At 40.7% G+C, this 25,020-nt stretch overlaps 1 protein-coding gene across 1 annotated transcript; it reads right to left on the reverse strand.

Moving 5' to 3' along the window:
* Positions 1–3,808: 3,808 nt before the first annotated feature.
* Positions 3,809–23,528, reverse strand: cdc42ep4b (CDC42 effector protein (Rho GTPase binding) 4b). The gene is made up of 2 exons (XM_018666091.2): positions 23,312–23,528; positions 3,809–8,018 (listed from the first exon to the last, which is right to left on the reverse strand). The coding sequence occupies exon 2, from the start codon at positions 7,827–7,829 to the stop codon at positions 6,822–6,824; it is 1,008 nt and encodes a 335-aa protein (XP_018521607.1). The 5' UTR covers positions 7,830–8,018; positions 23,312–23,528; the 3' UTR covers positions 3,809–6,821.
* Between the last annotated feature and the right edge of the window lie 1,492 nt (positions 23,529–25,020).

Raw genomic sequence — 25,020 nt, forward strand, 5'->3', positions numbered from 1 at the left:
TAACAGACTTGGTCAACCAAGATGACCTTGATTCAGCTGTGTAACCTCCACCGTAAAAGAAGAATATTTCAACACAATCAATTAATTGCAAATTGCTGAGATTTATCAAAACACTGGGGAAAAAAGCTTTGGATTTGCTTGTCATAGCCTTTGCCTCCAAGAAAAGCAAAATGGTCAGATGAAAAAATAACTTCAGGAATGCCAACAATATTAAAAAATGACACATAGAAAATTCATCATATGGTTTTGAAATGTTTGTTCTTTTCAGGTCATGTAAAGTTAGTGCAACAATTTGAGGATTACAGCTGAAACAATAATCTTCAACCACGTGAGTGCTTTAATTTAACAGTACTAACACAATATAAGAAAGTATAAATGGTGGGAATCAGTAGTCTACCCAATGAACACTAGGTAGAATCCTTTGGGGACAAAACAGATTTTTTTATAATTTCTCTCTTTAAACTGTGATGCGTAATTATGGAAAGTAATTTAAACAAAAATTACTCATGTATAGTTTTGTCCTCTACATGCCATGCCATAAGAACCTCATTTTACTGGTTCAGGAGGAATAATCAGAGAAATGGGAGAGTGTGGCCATACAAAAATCACTAGCTCCATCTAGTGGTTAGAAATTAACATTGTAAATGCACACATAAAAATCACATGCACCTTTTGTCATTTGACAAACTAAAATCTATAATACAAATTTTAATAGCTTCTAATATTACATTTTAGGTATATCAAAATACCTCCTTTGTTCTCTAATATTTCATGTTTGGTATGTTGTAACTTTAAACTGAATAAGAAATGTATTCCAGTTGCAAAACAATTCTATTTGGTTCTAAAGATAATTAAAACACATAAATGACTTGGGGCCATTGAGACTGTGTATTTAAAGGTGCAGGTCTCAGAGATCCCAACTGTCTTGTAAATCAAAACAACATGTTAAAGTCACAGCTCACAAATAGTGCTAATCTTTGCTAAATTACAACCTCGAAAATGAATTAGAACTTTATTAATATAATGGCGACTGGAAAAACACAAGCTCCACAAATGGGGTCTTTATGGCCTGGCTGGTATGGCTTAAAGACCAGTTCACAAAGTTACAAAAACTGGTCTATGGAGAGCAAGAAATGCTACACCCATGTTCCCCTGTTTACAGTACATCAACCAGGTAGATAAGACACCATACTGTACAGTGGATGGAGAACATCAAACAAGAGAAAAAGCAGGGTAAATATTTGTAGCACAGATATTTGTTTTTTAGCAGGATATTTCATCTCACTGGCAAGAGCACTGACTGTTCCATGCGGTTGCTCCAGTGAATCACCAGTCTGATCCAGCTATTTGTCCTCCTCCAGACTGAAACAAAGGAGATACATTCCTGAAAGCACAATTTAGAAATCCTCTTAGCTGCCCATGAAAATACATTTTGTATGCTTTCTGGTGTATTGTGTAAATGACAAGTCATAGCGGTAGGGTATTAGTCTAATTGGCCATTAGCAAACCTTTGGCGGCAAAGATATAGACAGGATTACTATTCTTGATTCTGGCAATTCATAAATCAAAATACCGGGGTGAGTATTTCTGGAGAGATAATGAGAAGAAACAAAAATAACTGTAGCATATATACTGGCCACAAATACCTAAATGCAATATACATTTATTTTATATTAATGAATGTTATAGCAGCATACAATTTTCATGATTATATATGAAGATACAGTCTTTGTAGATTTGTAAAATGTCGAAAGGCTGTGCTTGAGATGACATTTAAATTACCTCACACTGCCGGGATGTTTGAGAGGAACATTCACAGATAAAGCGATGGATTATGATGCAGGTAACTTTAAATTTCCCAGAACCCTTTCACATTATGGAGGCTGTGTTTTGTTTTTTGTTTTTTTTTTTTTTTACATTGAAAACCCATGAATAGTTTGTCCTACAGACCTATCTGATGAATCAACTTAAGTTTTGAATATATGCAGAATGTCCTTGTTTCTGACACCAAACCAGCAGCAGCAAGAACGCGCCTGGTGTGACGGCCTGACGTAAATGATGCTATTCCAAGTGAAAAGAGGGCAAGTCTGGAAAAAAAAAAGGAGGTAAGAATTCCTTTCTAATACATGGGGCTGGGCATGAATGCAGTAACCATTATGGTTACCTGGGCTGGGTTTGGGCCATTTGTTGCTCTAATGACTGTGACATTATGGGACAATTGTAGGACTTTGGTTTCCAAACCCTGGTTGATTTGTATATAAGTTTTCTACACCTGTCATTCAGACCAAATGTATTATTGCTAAGATAATACATTTGACAATTGAACTTTGAAAATCTGTTGAAAATATGTTCCCTTTCATTTCCATTTTTCTGCAACAACAGCAGAACAATGGGAACCTGCCTCACCTCCCTCTGTAGTTTCAAAGGTCTTCACACTGGAATGGAATTAATATATCCTCAGAGTTGAGTCTGCATAAAAGCAATCTAGGAGATTTGCCTGCATTTACATGAACCTGACACTAGAGGGCAGTAGTAGCACACGTATGAACAAGTTGACTAACAAGTGTTTATTGTTTTCTGAAGTACTGATTTTTTTTGCAGGACTGCAAGTGCAGTATGGGTCAGCTTCAGACTGCTGACCATTCAAAAATCTGACCTTCAGTTCCGATGCAGCTTTGGACGGCAACTAGGCTCGCAGTGCTTTAGGACAGTGGTAAAGTAAGTATTCAAGTCCTATAATCCCAGTGGTGGAATGTTAACAAAGTACAGTTACTCAAGTACTGTACTTAAGTTTTGAGCTACTTGTACTTACTCGAGTATTTCCATTTTTTGTTACTTTGTTCATCTATTTACTACATTTCAAGGAGAAATATTTTGCTTTTTACTCCACTATAGTTACATTACAGCTTAGTTAATAATCAACCAATTAATTATAGTGCACCACTGTTCACCCCTAAAAGTAAAATCAGATTTACTCAATCATTCTGATCATGATTATATTTACATGTACAGCTTGAGTAAATGCCTGTAGTTACATTCCACCATTGTTTCTAGACCGTTAAAACTATTGAAGTGGATACATTTAGTCTGTGCAGACTTACAGTAAAACTCTAGTGACAACATATATATGGAGGTTAAATATAGGAATCATGGAGATAATGCTGCATGCAATCACTTATCCAGATGGCCAGTAACTGCAGTTACTGGCTTTATATCCTTGTGAAAAGAAGGGGGGGCTGTGATGCATTCCATCTGTACAGTTAATTTACTCCTCTCTCTCGCATCCTTAATGCATCATTTAAGCTGTTTTCCCACTTTTCCTCAGAGACACACGATGAATTAGATTATTTTTAAAAAGTAAATATGTTGTTAATTCCTGCACAAATTGTGTGGAGTTGTCATGAAACACAAGGAGTGCCTGAGTGTTTTGAGTGTCTTTACATTTCATCTACCAAGCTCTAAAGCGTGTTAAAATCAGTGTCAGACTGGAGGGCTCTAATTAGCCAACAAGACTCATCTTGCCCATGATGTGAAATCTGTTAAACAAGGGTTTGTCTTTTCATTGCAGGCTTATTTGTGTAGAATAATCCAGCCAGAGTGGGTGTTTGTTAAACTGTGGATGTGGCTGGAACTCTTTCAGCAGCTCCCTCAGTAAAAATTCTTGGGTCTGCTTCAAGGTCAGATTTCAACGAGTGTTCTGCTTATTTTCGAAGCAGAATGTGAATACAATGGCAAAGAGTTTGAAAATGAGACAGCCTCCTGCGGTGACAGACCTATAGAAATGAAACAAAAACAGATGAGGCATAGGTAAAGATTACCAGCTTCTCTTTTATTGAAAAATATAGCTGTTATTTCAAGGAAAGGAAAGTAAGAAAGGTAAATATATTAATATACTGTAAAACCAGAATAAGGAATAGAGAGAGAAAACAGTACATACTTGGCATAACACTACAGCCACTGAATAGAAAAAAAAGAAAACTTTCTACAGCTGAACTTTGAGCCAGTTGTTTTTCGCAGTCCTTATCTTTTTTGCCACTCACCAAACTGCAGCTGTCAGGGCATGGAAAACTTTTAAGCAGACCTGGGGCAGAAAGTATTTGCAAATTCCTTTATAAGGTTTATTCTGTCCTACTTAATAGTTTCCCACAGAGAAACATGGCAAATGCCAGAAGGTTCAGACAATTACAAGAAAGTATTTCAGAGTAATTTTATATACTTTTCCATAATTCTCTATTTACCACTTTCAAATCAAAGTCCACCAATCTGGCAACCCAGAGAGGTAAAGGATTTTAAAACTTGCAAATACAATTTGGCCACAAATGTGCTGTTTAGTGTTAAAGCCACTAACATTCCCCTGGTTCCCACACTAGTACCACATAGTCACACTGCTGATAACAAAGTTTGTTTACTGTAATCATCAATGGCACAAATTATATTTACATTACTTGATTTAAACAATGGCAGATAAGGAGTGTTTTTGTTCTTTCTTTTAAAGTGTCCGTTTCTTGGTGAAGGATTGCAGCTGCCCAAAACACTCCACAAACCACAAAGTAAAGAGACAGCTTAAAATTTGGCCCATTTACATCAAAACATGAAAGCAATCTGACTCTAATCATACTGCATATCTACAGAGAAAAAAATAACAAAAATCCAACCTCCCGCTAACGTTACCCAATAATATGGTTAAAACATACTTGGCAATTTCCTCCAGATTGCTTTTCATTTCAGAACTTCTTGCAACCTGTTCATGAAGACTTGGTTCCAAGACATTACAATAACCAGAGGCAGAATGGCACAGCATCCTGATTCTATGTACACACACCTTCATCAATGCCACAACAGGAAATTCAAAGCTCATATTTGTCAAACATGGCACTTTCTTTTCTAACACAAAATAAAAAAAGGTCAGACATTAATCATGGATACCAGAAAGTACTCCGCTTTCTGCCTAATTTATAAGTGAAAGTAACCTAGAGGAGACTACTGAATGAGCCTGCATTGTAAAAGCAACTAAACACAAAAAAGCAGCCCACCTGTCTGTTCCTGACCCTGCTGTTCTTGGAGTAATTCCAGCTGGTTGGGGGCCAGTAATGCAGCACATTTAATGAGTAGACTGGGAAAGGCCAGATGATTGGTTGATTTAATCATCTGTTCCTACTGTGTGATTTAGGTTGTTCAGAGGAGGTGAGTATTATCACTTGTGGGGCCAGTTCAGGAAACGTCTTCTGCTCTCACTGCCTCGAGACATACCTGATGCCCGTCTATTAAGTAGCTGCACTCTAATAACACTTTGTACATGTTGTTACATCCTTTCTCTGCCCTTAGAGACAAGCCTGGACACATGCCTAGAGAGAGGAGATGTGTTTTGGATAGAGTGGTAAGTAATTCTAATATAACCATTTCTAGACCGTAGCAACTCCCTCTCAAACATTTCTTACGTCTCTCCACTGACCTGCTGATCCTACCAACCTCAGTAATGATGTGGAATGAGATGTGACAACACAGACATGCACATAATTTGCCACGATCACCACTTCCTGTCCTGTTTTAACACAGGACACAGAACACATACAAAAGGCCTCTTCTCTGACAATTCACTTTTTTTTTTTTTTTTTGAAATTAAAAAGCAGACACTTACAGCGAGTGATTTTGTAAAACATAACTCATAATGAACTAATACAGCCTTATCATGATAGTGAGTGATAGCAGGAGTGATGTGGCTTAGATATTTGTATGTCTACTTAAGTCCAATGATTAAGTGCCATGTAGCCAACTTCTACACAAACAAGCTGGCTTCCCCTGTGGTACCATGAAGTTTTTGAAGAAATTAAAAACCAAATCAAAACTTTTAAGACACTGCAGTGCATTATTAAGAATGATCCATCCCTTATGTAAATTTATGAATAAATACCTCAGCTGTCTGAGAATTTAAAGAATGAAAATCTTGCAAAAGAAAGACAGCTGCAGAGTGATAAAACTACCCAACTCAAATACAACAAGTTAATATAAACCAACTTCCAGATACTACATGAACATAAAATATAGTTAAAAAAAAAAAAAAAGAATAGCAGGAATCACCCCCTTAAGTCAGATGTGGACAAAAGTGATAACCACTTAATCTATTTAGTGTCTATGCCAAAATATCATTATTGGCAAGTGAAAGGGTTACAAAGCTATCTGAGTTTCACTTCTTGTCCTTTCCCTCTTCCTTCCTCAGAATCTGTAGTACACATTAAGGTTTGTGACCCCACACGTCCTCCCTCTCACCTCACACATTGCTCTCCAAATGTGATATTTATGCGATTGACAGCTGGAAGTATACTCTTCTAACCTCATGCTCGCCCTTTACTTCTTAACATGAGTGTGATGCTCATAACCAATGACAAGCTGATTTTTCCTCTTTGCTTCTGCGCCTTTTAGAGGTTTAGAGTTTCAACACGGGAGTTAATTTTTTTTTTTTGAAAACAGAGAATTTTTCAAAAATAATAATAATAATGAGTTCAGAGTTTGAGGTTGCAAAAAATTTGCAACAATCAACAAACCCAAACCTTTCAGGAGTGCAACTTTGTGAGTCTGTCTGCGCTCTGGCACGCGCTCTGCTCACATCTCCTTGCTACAGCACAGTGAATAAGGCTTAATTGGTTTTACTTATGATGTTGACAAAGTGTGCAGAGATTAGATTGATCTACTAGAAGCTTAAAGCAGATGTGGCCCTGCCTCTAAATCTTCCCCCTGCCTTTCCCAGCTTGAGACAGCCTCTCAGCACCTAGTCTTCTCTATTACTGTCCTTGGAGAAGACTGTTTGGCCTGAGGAGGGTTGTTTACACTCGAATCTCATCATCATCGTCCTCATCCATGAAGGTGAAATCCCTGTCCTCCTCCCCACGTGGTGAACTGTACTTTGCACTGTCCGTGTCGCCGTCATGGATGTGGTACTGAGGTTTTTCCTCGGTGGCCGAGCCGGAGCTGGACACGGAGCAGCTATCCAGGTTGTGGTGGTTGTTCCTGGTGTGTAGCTCCGGGGTGTAGGGATCCACCATGGCCTTCTGCTGGTACATGCTGCGAGGTGGTCTGGCAGGAGCCCGCTCCTCCGCATCGTCATCATCTATGTGGGGTATGAGGGAGGGTGACGCGCGGCCCTCACTATTCTTGCCTTCCTCGTAGCCAAGGTCGTCCTCCTCCCAGCCTTTCTTTTCCATCACGCTCAAAATATCCCCAAGCATGGAGGGCCCCAAGTCAATGTGGAAAGACATCATGGACTCTGCATGCTTCATCCCACCTCCCTTAGGCATGGATGGAGGCAAATCTGTAAGTTCGCCAAAGTTCCGCTCATCAAACTCCGCATCGAGTGTCGCCATCGCTGCTGCTCCATTCATTGGCTTGCTTTCAATCTCCGTCAGCTTCTTCATGGGGCTGGAGGAGACGCTCTTCGGCAGCTGGTTGCTTCTGTTGGTATCCTCATCGTTTAGGTAAGGGAGGGATATAGCATTTTTCACAAAGGTAGATGAGCCACCAGAAGGCGCCATCATATTGTAGTCATACTTGTCCCCTCGGTTTACTGACTGAGAGCGCTTGCTGCTTCTGAAGGTGCGAGACAGCAGCCCTGGTTTGGGGCCCGGAGAGCTCTGCTTTGTGTCTGGCTCCCTGGGAGGTTCCCCTGATCGGGTGCTGAGAAATGAAGTGTCCCCAAAGGCATCACCCCCTCTGCCCACGTGCATGGTGTGGCGGAAGTCCCCCAGTGGAGCACTGATCATCTCTGCGGTCAGGTCAGCCCGAGAACGCCGCTTCGATTGGTTAGAGTTGTTCACCAGCTGCTTGAGAATCGGCATGATGATAGTCTCTCAGTTATAATCCACAGATAGAAATCAAACTAGGCTCTGTAGGCGTTCAGGAGAGTTCCTCCAGAGTTTCTTTGGCTGTTGTATAAGATGTTGTCAAAGCAAGTATAATTCCAGGTGTTTAAAGTGTGTAGCCATTCTGGTCCTCCAGCTCAGGTTTCATCTTATGATTGGATCAGCCTATGAAGAAGAAAAGAGAACATTAGTGCCACATCAGTACTTATGTAAATCAAGATCAGCTATGCACCTTGGCAGACAATCTGGAAACATGCAATTAATAACATGAGGCACCATTTTATTCCAGAAAACATACCACTTTAAGTGCCTTTCTAAGGAGCTATAGCTTTTAATTTCTCATTGCTATCACATAAGTCCCTCTGTCCTGATGGGTCTGGAAACTTTTGTTGCCAGGGCTTCAAAATGAAGTCTCGCTTGAGTGGTTCTAAACTAGCAAAGGCTTTTATATGTAGAGGTGTCTATAACGGTGTTATGTAATGGTGAATAAAGGCGTACTGATATAAAGTTCATTGGACCTTCACCTTACTGTGAACCAGTAAGGTTTACTATGCCAAAATAGGTTCCCATTCAAATGTGTTGGTACAATTCCTCTGATACATTTTTGAAATTTTTTTTTTTTTAAAACTCTTAATAGGCTGCTGTCACATTCAGTTTTTCAAGTGGCTGCAGTGTCCGCTATCACTGCTGTGCTTTAGTTCCCATTTAGGCCCCCGACTGTTACATAACCATCAAGACACAGGATACTGGCAGCTGGAGCAGTTCAAGCTGGCAGGGATAAAAGAACAAAGAAATAAAAGAATGAAGTGGAACAGTATTTCTTCAGCAAGGATCGACTTACAGTACAGCTCCGAAAGTCCAGACCTGCTGCATTCTGCTGTAAACCTTCTATCACCAAGAGATAAAATGTTTCCACTGCTACTTCTTCATGTTTTTCCTCGCACTTGGCCTTTGTCTATAAAGCCTTGAAGGTGACATTTGAGCGCCATCAACAGAATATTTTGTTCTTTCTATTGCTGCCTCAGTTAATCTATCTATCTTAGCTTTTCACTGAACACACGTCAGTTGGGGGCTTCACTCCCAGTACACTGCCTATCAGGTTTGGTGATAGCAGAGTGATAGAATTGAGACCTCTGTGATGTGAGGAAAAAGCATGGTGCTCTCGATTTAACCCAGGTCACTTTGATCCTGTGCTTGCCTTGATAATCTGTGACTCAGTAAACTGATAATATGGCTTATTGCAACACTTAAGACCAAACTGTCCTTAAATCACCAGTGACTCGAGCCTTGAAACATGATCTCAAAACAGAATCGAGTGGAGAGGAGGTTTTAACACCCACTTATGTGCGTGCTACAGTCCACTAGCTCCATGTGTTACTGACATTAACAAGGGTTTCAATTGTTTTAGCCAGACAGCAATCCCATCATTCTCTGTGTTTCATACTGGAGCTAAAGCCCACGCTCTAGGCCTGTATCCCGTATCCCCCCCTCCCCATCATCGTGAATGAATGGGGGCTTCACTCAACAATATTACAAAGCAACGTCACCCATGAAAACATTTGCATCTCTGACAAGAACCCATTCAATTGGAAAGGCAACTGTAGCACTAGAGGGAACAGTGGGGGGTTTGATAGATGAAAAAAAGTTAGTGCTGCTTTTTGTTCGCTCCTCTTTCAAAAGACAGATCATCCCCAAAGAGAAATGAACTCCATCCACTGCCAAGATTGTATCTTCTGTATTCAACAACTTCATTCAAGATTTCCTCAGTAATTCTGGTGGTGCTAATGGGGGACATGCACTGTCCCTACATCAAAAAAGAACACAAAAGCAGGCCTAACAAAGAGCAAATGCATTAACAATAGTACTTGAAAAGCTTATTTTCCAAGTTCTCTTGCAAAAGTAATTTGAGTTTACGCCCTTTTACTGTACGTGACAACTAGAATGGACTTACTGTTATGAAAGCTATTTAAACAGCAACTGGATGCCAAATTACAAGATTATAGCTTAGAGCAAACAAATACCACTGAACTCCCTCTGAGCAGACTCATAGTGGTTAGATTAATGCACTATGGTCTATCATTAGCTAAACCCTTTATTACTTCATGCCTTGTGCTGTGGCCAATTAGTATCTGCTGCACAAAAGGCTGCTGAATATGTGATTGACCACTCAAGACAACTCACCAACTGATACGTTCCTCCCCACTGCTCACAGTTTTGTATTTCTCTATGGCAACATCAGAGCACAACGCCGGCTACCAAGCGAGCTTCCTGTCTCTAAGCCGGCCGGAGACACAGCAAGAGAAAGATTTTATCCCCTACATGGAGAGATCAGCTCATTCAGATGGATTAACCCTTCCTGGCGGTCACATGCAGGGCAATAAGACAATCTCCACAGTGCTACACAGCCGAAGGGGAATGCTTTTGATGTGCCATGTCACTAAAAGACATTCAACCTCAGCATAAAAGATGTCAGTGGGTGCTCAAATATCAAAAGGTGCAAGCCTCACACCTTAAGTCATTCTAGGAAATGGCCCATTTTATGTCTTTGGGGGCCCGTTGCTGTTTGATGGGGAATAGTTTCAACACCCCACCCCCTCCCTCAGGATCATCAAGACCCCATTCATGACAAAAGATGAAGTATGACCTGCAGGCAGCCCTGTCATATTCAGTTCTTGGCTTTCACTACTTTTAAAATGATAAATCATGAAGAATGGCGATGTCATGTGCATTGTACTCTTTCCAAATAACATTTTGAAAGTCTAAAAGTGATCTACTGTCTACACTAAAAATATAGCTCTGTTAAACATATAGAAGGAACATTTATGCTTTTTGTCCCATTCTTTTGGAAAGTCTGTGTTTCACAAAATCAGTGTTTGGCATTGTGATTGTAGTCCCTGCTGTTTATATCTTTTAAAAAGAACACCTGATCTTACTCTACATAATAATAAGAAAAAACACTTAATAATTTCATATTGTACAAAGAAATCTGTTATTACCTTGAAAAACAAATCTCCTCTAAAGTTAAGCTGATCATTAATCAGTTCTCACAATTACTACAACTATAAACAAATGTTATTTTTTGGTTTTGGTGAGCCGCAATATGTTTTTGCTTTAGTGGTTTCCATTCCTCACATGACAATCTCATAATTTCATTATTTGGATGTTTTGTCCTTTTATTGTTATTGTCAATGCCAATTTTGATTTCTTTTCAACTTATGCATAGAGAGAGGTGACTGTTTTATTATTCCATTATTTTACCTTGCTGTATGTTCATATGTTTCCTTTATTTCTTATTTGGAGTGGATGTTCTGATTTTTGTTTTGCTGGTGCTCTAATCTTTGATTTTGTGGATGTATAGGGGATAATATATATTTACTCATGAATAAATGAAAGTGAAAAAAGCTCTTTTACTTCCGTGTCTGTCTAGACTAGAAAAAAAAAACCCACTGTCATAGCTCTGTCTTAGGTCATACATTGTGACAAAGTCAACATGGTGACCAGGGTTTCCAGTCTGGCCTGTATGACCTATACAGCACACACTCTCATTTCAGCCAGGGGCAAAATTCCATCTCAGCACTCACAGGGCTAAACACACAAACAGGTCCCACTACCATTACACAGCTACCTCAGACACAAAAGCACACAGATTTAGCTGAACATGTTTGTGTTGGAGCACTGAATATCTCCCAAGAGGTACTAAGTATTATCTTGTTTGTTTTAGTTTAAAATTATTGCCTCAGTCATCGTGCCAGGCAGTGACAAAGCCTTTATGTAATCGGGCATTCAAAGTGCCACATGACTCCAGCTCAAACTGAGACAAGTGGTGACAGGGCCATGAATGATTAAGAGCATCTCATGTCGCCGGAAGACTGGTGCGCCCGGAATGACATCATAACAGCCATCGTGTTCATCAGCGCTCAGACTCACTCTTGTAATCCTGTGGATCACAGGCGCCATACAGTCCTCAGCTATCCCATGCCACTTTGTCTCCATCCACTCAATGAACAGGGGAAAGAGGCTTTGGATGCCCATCCAATCGCAGCTCGGTTACTGTCAAGTTTAAACCATCAGGCATACATCAACTGCAAGAGTTTCTGGTTTTATTTTTGACTGCCTTTTAATTTTTAAAAGAGACGGAGAAAGAGTCTATCATTTATTCATAAGGCAGAAGCCACCGTGCTTATGTTACAAAGAGTCCCATAAAGGGCAATTACACAACACTTATGGGACTGCCAGCTTGATATAACCTTTCTGTTGACGGCAATGTTTCCATATCCAATTCCTGAATTTCATTTAGGCAAGCAATATTTTTAGTATTTAAGTGTTTTTTCCATAAAACCCTAAACTATCTTTAAATCCTCAGTTGTCCATTTTAAAGATATAATGTTCAACACAGACTCTGCTGTGTGAGCCACAAGAAAAGTCCTGCTTTGTTTAACCTTGAACTGACCACAATCTCCTCCATTGTTCAATCCTATTGTCAGCGACATTGATATGCAAATGAACATACGAGTTACCCAACAGCATCTATGACATTGCTAATCAAGTAATCAATGGGGGCTGCATAAGAATGGAAAGTTCTAAACTCTGACAAAAAAAGGCTACTTTGTGAGGCCCACAACCTCAAACCCAAACATCTGATTCCCACGGGGGAGAGGAGGTTGTTAGCGTCAGAAGCACTGAAATAATAAAAGCTCTGTCCCTCGGTAGCATGAAATCCTTGCCACAGTGCATCAAAACTAACATGTAAATAAATATAATGGATACACAAATAGTATTATTATTAAATATGCTGGAAATGTGCTACAAGTGAAGGAATTATGAGACTTCATCAATTATGTATGAATCAGGTTCTGCCTCACATCATGTAGTAGCCTTGGTGTGAGCACATTAGCAGAGCCTCCATCTCACCTCACTGTGTTTTTCCAAGTGCCTCAAAATGCCCTCCAGTCCAACATCTACTTAGTGTCCTTAACTCACCGAGTAGATGAAATGTGCCGTTGAAGTAACACACAAACTCAGCCTTACCCCTTCACTGACCACACCTGTGACACTGAAAACTGAATCAGGAGGATCTAAATATGTGTGACTGAGTAGCATAAGACACTTGATGTAATTATCTACAATGGGGCGCCGATCTGTTACCAAACAACAATAACACCATTCTGTAAACTATCCACCTTACTATTGCCTGTTACAGAAGGAACCAGTTCTTCCTGCTCAACTTCATATCTAGTCACACAGCTCGAAGGCTAACCCCGAATGACAAATGGCAGAAATATCCTGAAGAGAAACAGACAGAAGAGAACGTGCATGGCCTCACCAGCCATGTGTCGAGGAACAAACCTACTGTATGTCACGTAGTTGAAACTCTGACTATTACAAAGTATGATCTACCAGGAAACAGATCCAACATCTGCACTCACTTGGTCAACACTACCACAGCAGAGAGTTTCTGAGAGGAAATGGTAAGTATTAACAACAGATTAGACAATGGTCTGAAACTCTTCCTGTACTCCATGTGATCCATATGACCAGAGACAAATGAAGATGAAAAATAGCCTATGGGAAAAACAAATGAAGAACCACTGACCACATTTAAAATTACAATGCAAATAAATGTCCATGAGGCCCTGGGGCTGCCTAATGTGCCATCATCACTACCATAGCCAGTTTTGTTTTGCTAATGAATTTGTCAACTAAGTTAATTACAAGGTACCTTGTGGAGTTTTTCACCAGTAGTGGCCATGTGACACAGAATTAGTTTTTGTATTAATTGTTTGCTACTGCAGCAATCAAAGAGAAAGAAAGATGAAGACAGCATTTCTTAAGACAGTATTATTAATTGTCAATATGTAGTTGCATTATATTCCACTGAGTGGAATATAATGCAACTAATGGATGTCGAGTTGAAATTTTCTTTAAAAGTCTTTGAAAATACTTAATGAATTAGAAAACCCATGCTTGTTGGGCCTTAAAGATGACTAAACTAGATGTTTTTTTTGGTGAGAAACACTGAATGTAAACAAAATCTTATTTGATTCAAATGAAATCTCCTCAGGGCCTGTTTAAAACCTTAATTAGCAAAATGTTCTGTCAGTAGGCTTGTTCTCACATGCCACATGGGTATTCTTAAATTAATCTCCACACACCCTAAAGCATTAAGGAATTACACCAGTTCATACACCAGTTTGTTCTCAGTAATATGCAAAAATGCAAAATGGGGGGGGGGGGGGGGGTAGATGCATAACAATAAAGGTCAAATTCTGGAAGCTATCAGCCATTATGCCACTTTGTGCCCTGCAAACATTATGCCATGCAAGCAGGTTCTAACACAGCAACAGAAGCAGAGGTTGGTGTGAGGACACCGTGCAAAAGTGCATCAAGGTTTTCACATCATTTGAGGAGATATTCAGAAATCTGAGCTGCTGTGCAAATATTAAAATATAAATATAAAAATAATTAGATTTAAAGATGGTGGAGACATGGTAGCTCCAAAAACAAGGAAAAATGCAACAGGTTGGATTTGGTGAACACTCAGCATGTTCATGTAAAACGGCTTTAGGAGACGAGCTCAAACAGCTGAGCCGGGAAAATATACCTACATCAGCAGGACCACTGCCCAAGCACTACAGGCCCTCTGTGTGTGTGTTTGAAAAGTGTAGCGTATCAGCCTCCAGGGGCCCAGTGCCGCACAGGCAGAAACAAAACCACAGGAGGATTAAGGGCAGCGTGTTCAACGTGAGCAAATAAAACCAGCATGCCTGGGCCAGCCCTCTGCGCTGTGTGACAGGAGCTCAGGACAGAAAACACCCCACATCCACCTAAAAACACACAAGCAAACCAGCTTCCCACTGCCCCACCAGGCAGCCAGCCAGCCCCCCCCCGGTCTGACTCCAAAAATCCACCTTCCAATTCCTCTTGATGTGTTGCAAAAGCTCCTGATATGACCTCAGTACACCCTGTGACACAATCACCACGTGACTATATTGAGTGATTTTTTTTTTAATCTTTCCAAATCCTGATATCCAGAAGCAGAGCACAGGCTTCCAAATGGTTTCTCCGTGTTTCCAGTCAAGCTGGCCTTTTATAAAGCTGTTACTCCTGCATGGTTGGACAAAGTGTTTGGTCAGATACCGGGTGGGCTGCCACACTGTGCTCCAGCCAGAGAGGGATGAGAGAAAACTTGGCTAAAAACCAATCAGACTGATGATGAACATGTTTCTTGATTATAAAATAAGCCTTTGCCCAAAACGAGTATCCTGAGAGTTTGTTTTGGTGAAAAAAAATGCTCCTCCTCCCCATGTAGGAATAATATCCTGAGTGAAAGGGCACAGCCTTTCCCATGTGGAGCAACACTAGGGGACTTTTGCAAAAGGAGCGGCACAGATGGAGGCACTGAAGAGAAACACACCCTCAAAGGGGCAGTGGAGGGTGTCACCACATTGGATTCACTCAGTCGTGCCAGCACAGCGACAGACGTTCTTTCACCGTGTCCCGCATGAAATGTGCCCAAACCCTCATTACGCCTACAGTGGAAGGACTGTACTGTCCTGTGTGTGTGTGTGCGTGCACAAGAGAGTACATGTCTAATTAATCACTGAAATCCGTCCCATCAGTCCCTGACAAATAGACAGCATTCACGCCCGGTACCAGAGGGCAGGATCTGAGCCAAGTGGTTGAATTAACCGTCCAATAGCTGCTGGACAACGAAACAAAGCAGAATTTCTACTGAGGACTGCAATAAAAAGACAGAGAGGGGATACAAAGTGCTCTGTTACAGAAACTGTGCCACCGTCACAGTTAGCCTGCAGTAGAGTTAATATGTTCAAATTTATACTGGCTATATTGGCTGCTGTTTTTCCAGAGAGAGGGTCAGAAGCACTAACAAGCTGTCCAGAATGAGACCTCCAGGAACAAAATATTCAAAGAATAAGCCGATGCCAAACTATGACAAACTTCAGACTCTACGCAAACAGGACACTCATAGTAATGTACACGCACACACAAACTTTGGTAAAATTAGCTGGAGGCTTCTCCATGCAACTGGAAGATAAGTGACCGTTTCTGCACTGTCAACTTCTCAACGGCTCCCGGCCTCTTTTTTTTTTTTTTTTTTTTTTTTATCAGCAGCCTCCCTGCTGAAGTCAAACACACAAACCAGCTATAAAGGCCTCAGGCACAGAGCCCTGACTGACAAGATGAGTTAATAAATCCCCATGGTGTTAACTTAAATGACATCAACGGCAGACAACAAAACACTTGCTGACAAAAGAGAACACAGAGAAAAATCTCAGAACAGGACAGAGATAAAGACAGGATGTATATAGCTCCTGCACTCGTAAAGCACGTTGTTAAAGTAATTGCGCCCTTGCTTGTTTTACCTATATCCACTAAGATCTGGTTAGAGCTGTGTGTGACGAGGACATGCTCGCTGTGAGTATGTGTGTCCACGTTCTTCCTTAAGTGACTCTTTAGGAATGTCAAACTAAGCACACAAGGATTGATTACATCTCAGCAGCTCAGCTCACCGAGATGTGGCTGATCAGTGTGTCTGCTATGATTGAATAAGAGCTAAATGTACAGATGACAGCCAAGTACCTGCTCATTTAAGTAAAATAATCTGTATGACTAACACTGATACAATTAGCAAATATTAGAAAATATGAAACATCCTCTGTTTCCAGCTTCTCAAATGTGAGGAACGACTGAGGAATGTTTTCTGTTGAATATCATTTTTACAATGAATATTTTCAGATGTTAGGAATGTAGGTCAGATAAAACAAGCAATTCAAAGAAATCACCTTAGGATCTAGGAACCAAAAGCGTCGAAAACATGCAACATACAACAACATACGGTGCAGGAGCTCAACGTACTGCAACTTAAGAAAACACAAAAGACTGACAAAACACAATCAAGTAAAGAAAACACCTTCATTAACTTAACAACACATGCACTGCAAGTAGCATAGGCAACACCGAAAGTGTTTCCAGGAGACACAAAAAAGTGATGAACCCAGCTGAACCACACATTTAGTTAAGTCGCTTACTCATCAGTGGTGGAAAATGTACTTTGTTTTGGTTTATTTTAACTTATGATCGTATGATTCAAATATTTTTTGTGTGCCCTGGAAACACTGTTGTCATATGACGTTACTTGCAGTGCGTCTCTGTATTTGTCTTGTGAGTATTTATAGCACGTTTGTCTCATGAAGATGTTTTCTTAATTTGCTTGTGTTTTCTCTATTTGCACGTATTGGGGGTGCGTAGAGCTCTGTCAGCCACTGCACAAAAAAGCCACATTCGAAACATATGTATAATACATGGCCCCTCTAAGATCTAGAAATCTGTTTGCCAGATGATAAAAGTGCCAAATCCTGAGAGCTTTCGGGAATCACCACCTGATTATGTCAGGAGAGTCTTTTGAAACATCATCAGTATCATATTACCACAATCTATGTTTCTTTGATTTGGTTTACTTACAGATAGCTTCCACATTTGGCATGCTACTTTGATTTGGCAGTCGAGCAACAACTTTGATTTCCTGGAGACGATTGTCAGCAAGCCTGAAGTTTTCATTAGGGAAGCACGTGGATTGCTTGCTGTGACTGTGTCTACACATTTGAACTCAGTGTGTGACTGTGTACATGTGTGTGTGTTTGTGTGAACAATAGGTTTGAAGACCATCAACGGTTCCCGGTCAAACTGCCATAAATAGGTTCAAGGGTCAACAGGGAGAGAGAGTTGGCCTTTGCTTGCGAGTCACAAGCACACAGTTCAAAAACAAACACACACACACACACACACACCCTGTTGGTTCTCAGATGGCGAACAAAAATTTCTCACATGTCACATGAAGTACAATAGAGGAGAAAGAACAAAAACCAAAGCAGTACAGAGGAAGACTAGAACCAAACCCTTCGGCACACCCAAACCGCACGCATGTACGTACGTACAAAGGAAAACAGATGAATGCGCGTATACACACACACACACACACACACACACTCATAAGCACACACAAGATGGGTCTCAAAGGTGACCCACAATGAATGACACCCACTATTTACAGTGATTCATGTATATTTGACACAAAGAGACAAAGGCTTGAGATGCTAATCTATCAAGGTACTGTAACCTTTCACCACAGTCCGTTCAAAGCACTGGATTACTGACCTGGAAATGTCCTCTAGAGGCCTAGACAGGAAGATGTGTGAGTCTTTATTCATTAGGAAACCACCAATTCTCACATGGCCATCAGACAGCCATGATAAGAGCCCACAATAGTTCATGTGACCGTTCCCATCTCCTGAACTAGTTTCCTGGCATGAATTTGTCATCTAACAAGCACAGAGGTGACCAGTTGCGCCAGCAGTCCTCCTTTGTCTTTTGAGTACGCTAGAGAGAGAAACCACCTGTTTCTGTGCCCATACAGAGCCATACAAAACAATGGAGACTCGCTGGGCTGTAAACAGGCCAAAGCCTGGACGAGAGCGGCCAGCTGCACACCACAAGTCATGCGTGGTTTCATCATATGGCCCTGTTGTAGTCAAGTCAACATGTATTGCACAACCAAAATCCTGCTGTTAAAAGTAATATTGTGTCAGTGATTACGGGTGGAGGGGGGGGACTTAACCCAGTCATACTTGGTTAATGCTAAACTGTGTATTCTATAGAAGCCTGCATTAGTGCTGCTACAGATGGTAGAGTTGATGTAGGAGTAAGTGAACTTGGATTTTGGATTTTAATAGAAATGTGCAACAGAGAAAGGTTTAATTTACACAATTCAGCTGATAAATCTGTTCTAAATATACATCAACTGCTGGGTTATTATCAGCTTCAAACTGTATGTGTAACAAGAGATTTTCTAATTAGTATAATTACATAGGGAGATAACAGTTTATGCTGCTCAAGGGGAAATTTCCAAGGTTTCTAAGACAGCAGCTTTTCAGGTCAATGGGGAAATTCTGTTATGTTTCAATTTGGGCCATATTTTCATGTTTCTTGTTTTGTTTCTTTTCTATGACCTTTGGTCATGACAATATTTTACTGGATTGGGCCTCCATGAAGAATAACTCAGCAGGAGAATGATCAGTGCAAGCTTCCTACAGCTTTCCAAAAAAACTTTTAACAGGAAATATCTCAAACATTTGACCTTGAGACTGACTTTAGATTACTGAGATTAATTATTTTCATATCAGTACGGTATTATCAAACCACCAGTTCCTCGTCAGCATGTCAAAATCACAAAGCTATGACGCATGTTCCAAAATATGTTTGCGTGATCATGCACTGTACTAAGACAGGATTCCAGAGGATGTGAGTTGGACAGGTGTGCCACCTGATGAAAGATGATGATGTTCTGCTGTGTCCTTATGTAAAACTGAAATTGCAGAGGAAACATTTGCAATGTGGGAACAACCCACCAAGCTGGCCGACGATCAGCTTCACTGGAACTGCCTTTGCCTCAGACATGATAATTATCCAAACTGGTCTTACAGCTTTAAACAATGCAGTTCAGGATATAAACAACAAGTGCTGCAAGAATGACGCTGATGTCCTATAACTGTAAACCTCGGATTGTATAATATGTTACTTTGAAGCACATGTTAAGGAGCTGTCGAGACAAACTATCATTGGAGATGGCAAGAAGGGAGTGAAATGTCTTCACTGAGGGGTGTTATTTACACCGCAAAGGAAAATAATTCCTGCTGAACAGGTTATTTTCCTGCACAACAGTCATGCTATACTGACAGTAACCAAAACAGCCACATATCTGAGCGATTGAGTGTCAGGTGCGTGAGGGCTGTTGCACAAAAGAGAAAGCGAGTCCTTTTTCTGGGAACAGTCGTGATATTTTGCTGTGAAATGGGCTGGTAAAGGGCCCGTGTTGTCACTGTGCCAAAATCAGCTACAGTTTCTGTTTGATTAACACAACACTGTATACTGACAGATTTTCAGGGGGAGTTTGGCCCAGAAACAACTGACAATCTTGACCTATTTGACCATTCAATACTCAGGACAAGAGCAGAGCAGGACTGAACATAAGGCTCTATATCAATGGGTAAAAAGGGGTTGTAGGACAAATCTGTGGGATCATAAGATGATCAACAGGATTTGTTTGTTGCAACAGCAAACACACTTTTTTCAGTTTACCTGAATTTTTTTGGTTTTCTGTGTGTATTATTTTATAATTTTACGTCTTCAAACTGTTCAAATAAAACTGTTAAAAAAAAAAAACTAAACTAAAAAAAAACATCATAAAACATAGGGCTATGCAACTAGGTGTGGCAGGCTACAAGTAGAAACCCCTTTCAGGAACCATAGCCCCACACAAGTTTGCAGTATTTTTACAGTTAAATTCTGTTTTACAGATACTGAGAATTGACTGCCTGGTCAATTAGTCTCTCTTATTTGAAGTTCAAAGTTATATATATTCTGTGAAAAGCCAGAGGCCCCTGACGTACTGTTGGGTTTTGCTTCCGTATAAAGATGGTTCAAAGATTAACTCAAACACCCTCAGCATGATTTCTCCTCAAAGTTCAAAGACCGCTTTGCTTTCTTTGCAGGCGGGGTGAATCCTGTAATAGTCTGAGACATAACAAAACTAGTTAGGAAGTTCAACATAAGCCTCAATGTCTTCCAGTATCAACAGCTGAAAAAAATTACACATCCTTCACTTCTGAAGTGATTAACACTTCACAGAAATCATGAGGCTTCAATAGCTTCAAAGCTCTGGTGTGCAATACTGAAATACTGCCAATAATGGAACTATTTGATTTAATATAATTTCCTCTGGACATTTTGCCCTTTTTGTGCCGTTTCTCCACACGCCACAATCAATTTTTTCTCCAAAAATATGTCTAACCCCCTAAAAGCATGCTAACTATAATTCGTCTCTCAGTTAGAAAAACACAGGGAAAAACTGTATGACCTTTTGCAGAATCAATGTAATAGCAGCACAACCATGCAGGGGACCAAATGTCAAGGCATTCTCCCATCGTTCCCTGTTGGTCTCCTGAGGAGCTTGGGATAAAGGTGGGCGGATTACTGAGGCCACAAACAATTTCCATAGGCATTTCCTGAGGCATGGCAAGCTACAAGAACATGCAATATAGGCAAAATGATCACATCTGACTCCAGGTATCTAATCAATATTTTTTCCCTCATACACACAACACAAAGTTTATGCTCCAACACATTTAACCTCCACATAATATGGCATCCAGACACATGCACTAATAAAATACTGACAAGGAAATTAGTTGCCCTCCACTTTAACTCACTGCATGTGAAACAGTCTGAAGTCTGAGCAAATGAGTCTAACTGCCTCTCCCCAGCCCCCACTCCTGCACGCCCTCTTTCCAGTATAAAGCTGTAATGACCTCAGCACATTCAGAGGCGGGCAGGTAGCCAGCTTCCTCACTATGCAGCGGCAGTATCCTCCGCAGCAAACTGAAATAGTGATGAAAAAAAAAGCACAGTCAGAGATGACACACACACACACACACACACACACACACACACACACACACACACACACACACCCTCCCCTCTGACTCTACAATGCACACAATAGATCTTGATGGAGAGATATCTGCCTGGCAGCTCTGGAGAAGACATACACTAAGGAGCTGAAAGGCCTAGAGTGTGTGTGTGTGTGATAATGCACCATTTTTGTCACTGTGAAAGACAGAAAAGGCAAGTGGACACCAGGAAAAGGGGCGCTGCTGGTGTGAATGGTGATCAGGCAGAGTCTGACCTTGATCTAAATCTCTCCAGTCAACTTCAGCGTCCACAGTCAAGCATTATGTTTCCCAACTGCCTCATTTCTCTTTTGTCACAGGGATACCAAACGCAGCGTAGGGTAAATGATTCATCAAGCAAAATGACAAATACTGACCGACCATAGGGCTGTTGTTAGGGTGTGGTTGTGTGTTTATGTGTGTGTAGGAGGAGGTCAGAGGGCAACAATCTTACAAAGACAACACCAAAACCAAACCCATCAGTCAATATGTCCTCCTACTTTTGTCCAGACTGACAGTTTAACAAGAACAAAGCTTTGGGTACTGATGGCGAGCGAGGACTAATGAAACCAAATGTTATAAAACGGGCCTGCAGACTTTACGGTCAGTGTAGTTAAAGTCAAGCACACACTAAACGGCCTTCAATTACAGAATGATGAATGAGGCTGGGCAGGTATACAGCCACGGTGGCAATTCTAGAGTAAATTACCCAGTTCATCAGGCATGATGACCATGAGAGGCAAGTGCCAGGCCTGTAAACACAAACAAGAACAACTCACTAATGACGTGGGAAGCTGGACAAATTTGGGAGTGAGGGATGAGGTGAAAGTAGCTGCGTAGTTTCAGTTTGTTCAGCTCTTAGTACATTCCCAGAGATTTTACTCTGTTTTCTGCTCCCACCCCAGAGTATTAATGTTACATAACTCTCAGCCAAGAGAACTGATGCTTCCAAGTCCATCTGCCTGCTCTGATTAAACCATATCCTGTTCTGCAGCTGAAAATAGTTATTTGGGACACTTATTTCAGACTCTGCAACCTAGTTCCCACCACTGGGTATCTACAAACAGAATAAGTAAGTTATTAGTGATTTGTAATAGGCGAGTCCAGAGGTCTGTGGACCCTCTGGGACTCCTAATGGGGATCCAAAATGTGGAATAGTTTACTTTCAGTGTTATTTAACTGAGCTAATGACTCCTTTCATCTGCATATTGTGGTTTTGACCTTGTCTTAAAAACAGATAATTATGTAATTTCTTAATAAATTATACAAATTTCTTGCAAAATGGGTGCTCTCTACCAAAATCCAGGTCAGTGATTTAGCAATTCCAAACAAAGATATCCCCTAACATTAAAAAGAAAAAGTTAGAACAGCTCTGCACAAGTTCATGGTCATGACTCAAGCTAAATACTTGGGTAAAACAACTCTTCCTAATGGTAAACCAACCAGCAACGTTTCTCCAGTGACACAGATTAAAAAGATGTGGCTCCATCATAAACAAACACACGAGCAGTTGTTAAGCACAATTTTGAGGCAACACAATATTCCTTTAAACTGAAGCGGTGGCTTTCATAATGTTATGGCTTGGCCTTCACTTTCTAGTCTCCACCAGGCTGATTGAGGACACGGAGGACGCCAGAGGGCTCATTGTTGTCGCTCCATATGGGACAGCCAGGGGCTCGATGAGACTGCCTGGCGCTGATTGCCCACAGGCAGATTTGACATTCAAATGAGATGCAGATTTCACACCGTTTGCTTTACTTCAATCTACGTGTTGTCTGACCCCGCAGAGTAGTTTGAAAACTATATTAGACACACAGCCGCATAAATTACCGAAAGCCATCACTTGCTGAACTGGCCTATATAAGTCTAACACAACAGCACATTACAGCTCAAGTCTTAACAACAGTCACACAAGGAGAAATGTTTGCTCACCTTTCTTTACGGTCCTAGCGGTGAAGAAGTTTTGGGTTATATTCCACGCGACTTTCGGTGAGCACAGGTGAACAAGCAAAAACTACAGGTGAAGCGTCTGTGTCACTACAAGAAAAAAGTTTAGTTTCCTCGGCAGGAGAGTTGCGGTAGGACAGCCCCGTGTTGGTGCTCGAGCGTTCGTTTGCTTTGCTTCACTGCGGCGCACAAAGCGGCCCTCCTCCTCCTCCTCCTCCTCCAACGTTCCCCCTCCCCTCCCACTGCCCTCACATGTGCGGAAGAGCACCACCTCCTGCTGCGGCTTAAAGGGGCAGAGTCCACTTTATCCACAACGACATAACAAAAGGCAGAAGTTCAACTTGATGAAGCTCCCCCATTAAGTCCATGGGCTCCCCAAGCCACTACTCCACAACTTGTGGCAATGAAATAAGATCTTCAAACGGTTCAGTGAAAAACGATTTAAACGGACGTTTAAAGGAACAGGTCTCTACTTATGGAAAACATATTAATTTGTTTTCTCTCTCAGGGAAAGATAAGAGGATTGATAGCAATCTAATGTTTGTACCAGAAATATAAAGCTATTGTACCCCCAGCACAGCAGACAGTTAGCTTAGGGGGAAGCTGGCAGGAGCTGGCCAACAGCCATTGTTGGGTGTGTCTCTCAGGGGAATGACCTGACCTTCTTTTTCTATTTTTGTCACTCTTTTTTCTTGCTGCTATAACATGTAAATTTCCCACAAGTGGAATAAATAAAGTCCATCTTAGTGATGAACTGACTTCTAGCTGTAATAAAGCTATACCTTCATATGATGTAATATCAACCCTTATTTATCTTTGGGCAAGACTGAGAATGAGCAGATTTTACAAAACTTTCCGAACTATTCCCCTGACCTTTACAGGCTAGCCTTCTAAACTGATTTTTGAAGAGAACTTCAAAACCCCACAGAACCCTACAGAAGTTCGTCAACAGGACTCATTGAACTTCTGTTGGTGGGAACTGGAAAACACTGATTCACTTTGAACCCAGAGTGTTATTGCTTTATTATGTCAAGTGATTTTGTGTGCCTTCATGTTGTTTATGCATTGGCTTTCTTCCTGAGATATTAGATATGATAATTTGAAGCTTTTAGACTGCAGTGCTATAAGTGGGTCACAAGTTGTAATATAATTACAGAAAATTACTCTGTGATAGCAACCCCACTCTTTCTCATGTACACAACACATTAATACAAACTCAATAGTACATTCTGCTTGAGGAGTACTTATTTCAAAAAATGCTTCTTTAATATCTATATAGTATTTTATGTATATATAAATGTGCTGTCTGAACATGAGCAGAGTCCATCAAATTCAGGACTAATGTTCTTCCCTCCTATGATTTGTAACATTAAGACAACTGTAGCCTACTGCAGAGAAGCCCATGATTATAATTAAAGGTTCAGACACATTGATTTATATTATTAGTCTCTCATAATATCCATGAAGGTAATTAGGGTAGACTCTGTGCCCTTTACTCCAATTATTTTTGACAATTTCCAGATTACAATAAAAATGGCCTTTAATTTTGCACACAAAACAAATTTATAACCTTTGATGTGTTACACATCGAGGTCATGTAGAAATGAGCTTGTGTCTGTGTGGTTACAACAATCATCTGGTCGTCAGGTGTGACCTTTAACTCCTGTTCCGCCTCTGATGCCCACCTGCCTGTT

This window comes from Lates calcarifer, linkage group LG23 (assembly GCF_001640805.2).
Source record: "Lates calcarifer isolate ASB-BC8 linkage group LG23, TLL_Latcal_v3, whole genome shotgun sequence".
Classification (NCBI taxonomy): Eukaryota; Metazoa; Chordata; class Actinopteri; family Centropomidae; genus Lates; species Lates calcarifer.

What these genes read in the sequence shown, in the direction of transcription:
- cdc42ep4b (XM_018666091.2), bottom strand. Translation starts at nt 7,829, where the DNA reads ATGCCGATTCTCAAGCAGCTGGTGAACAACTCTAACCAATCGAAGCGG.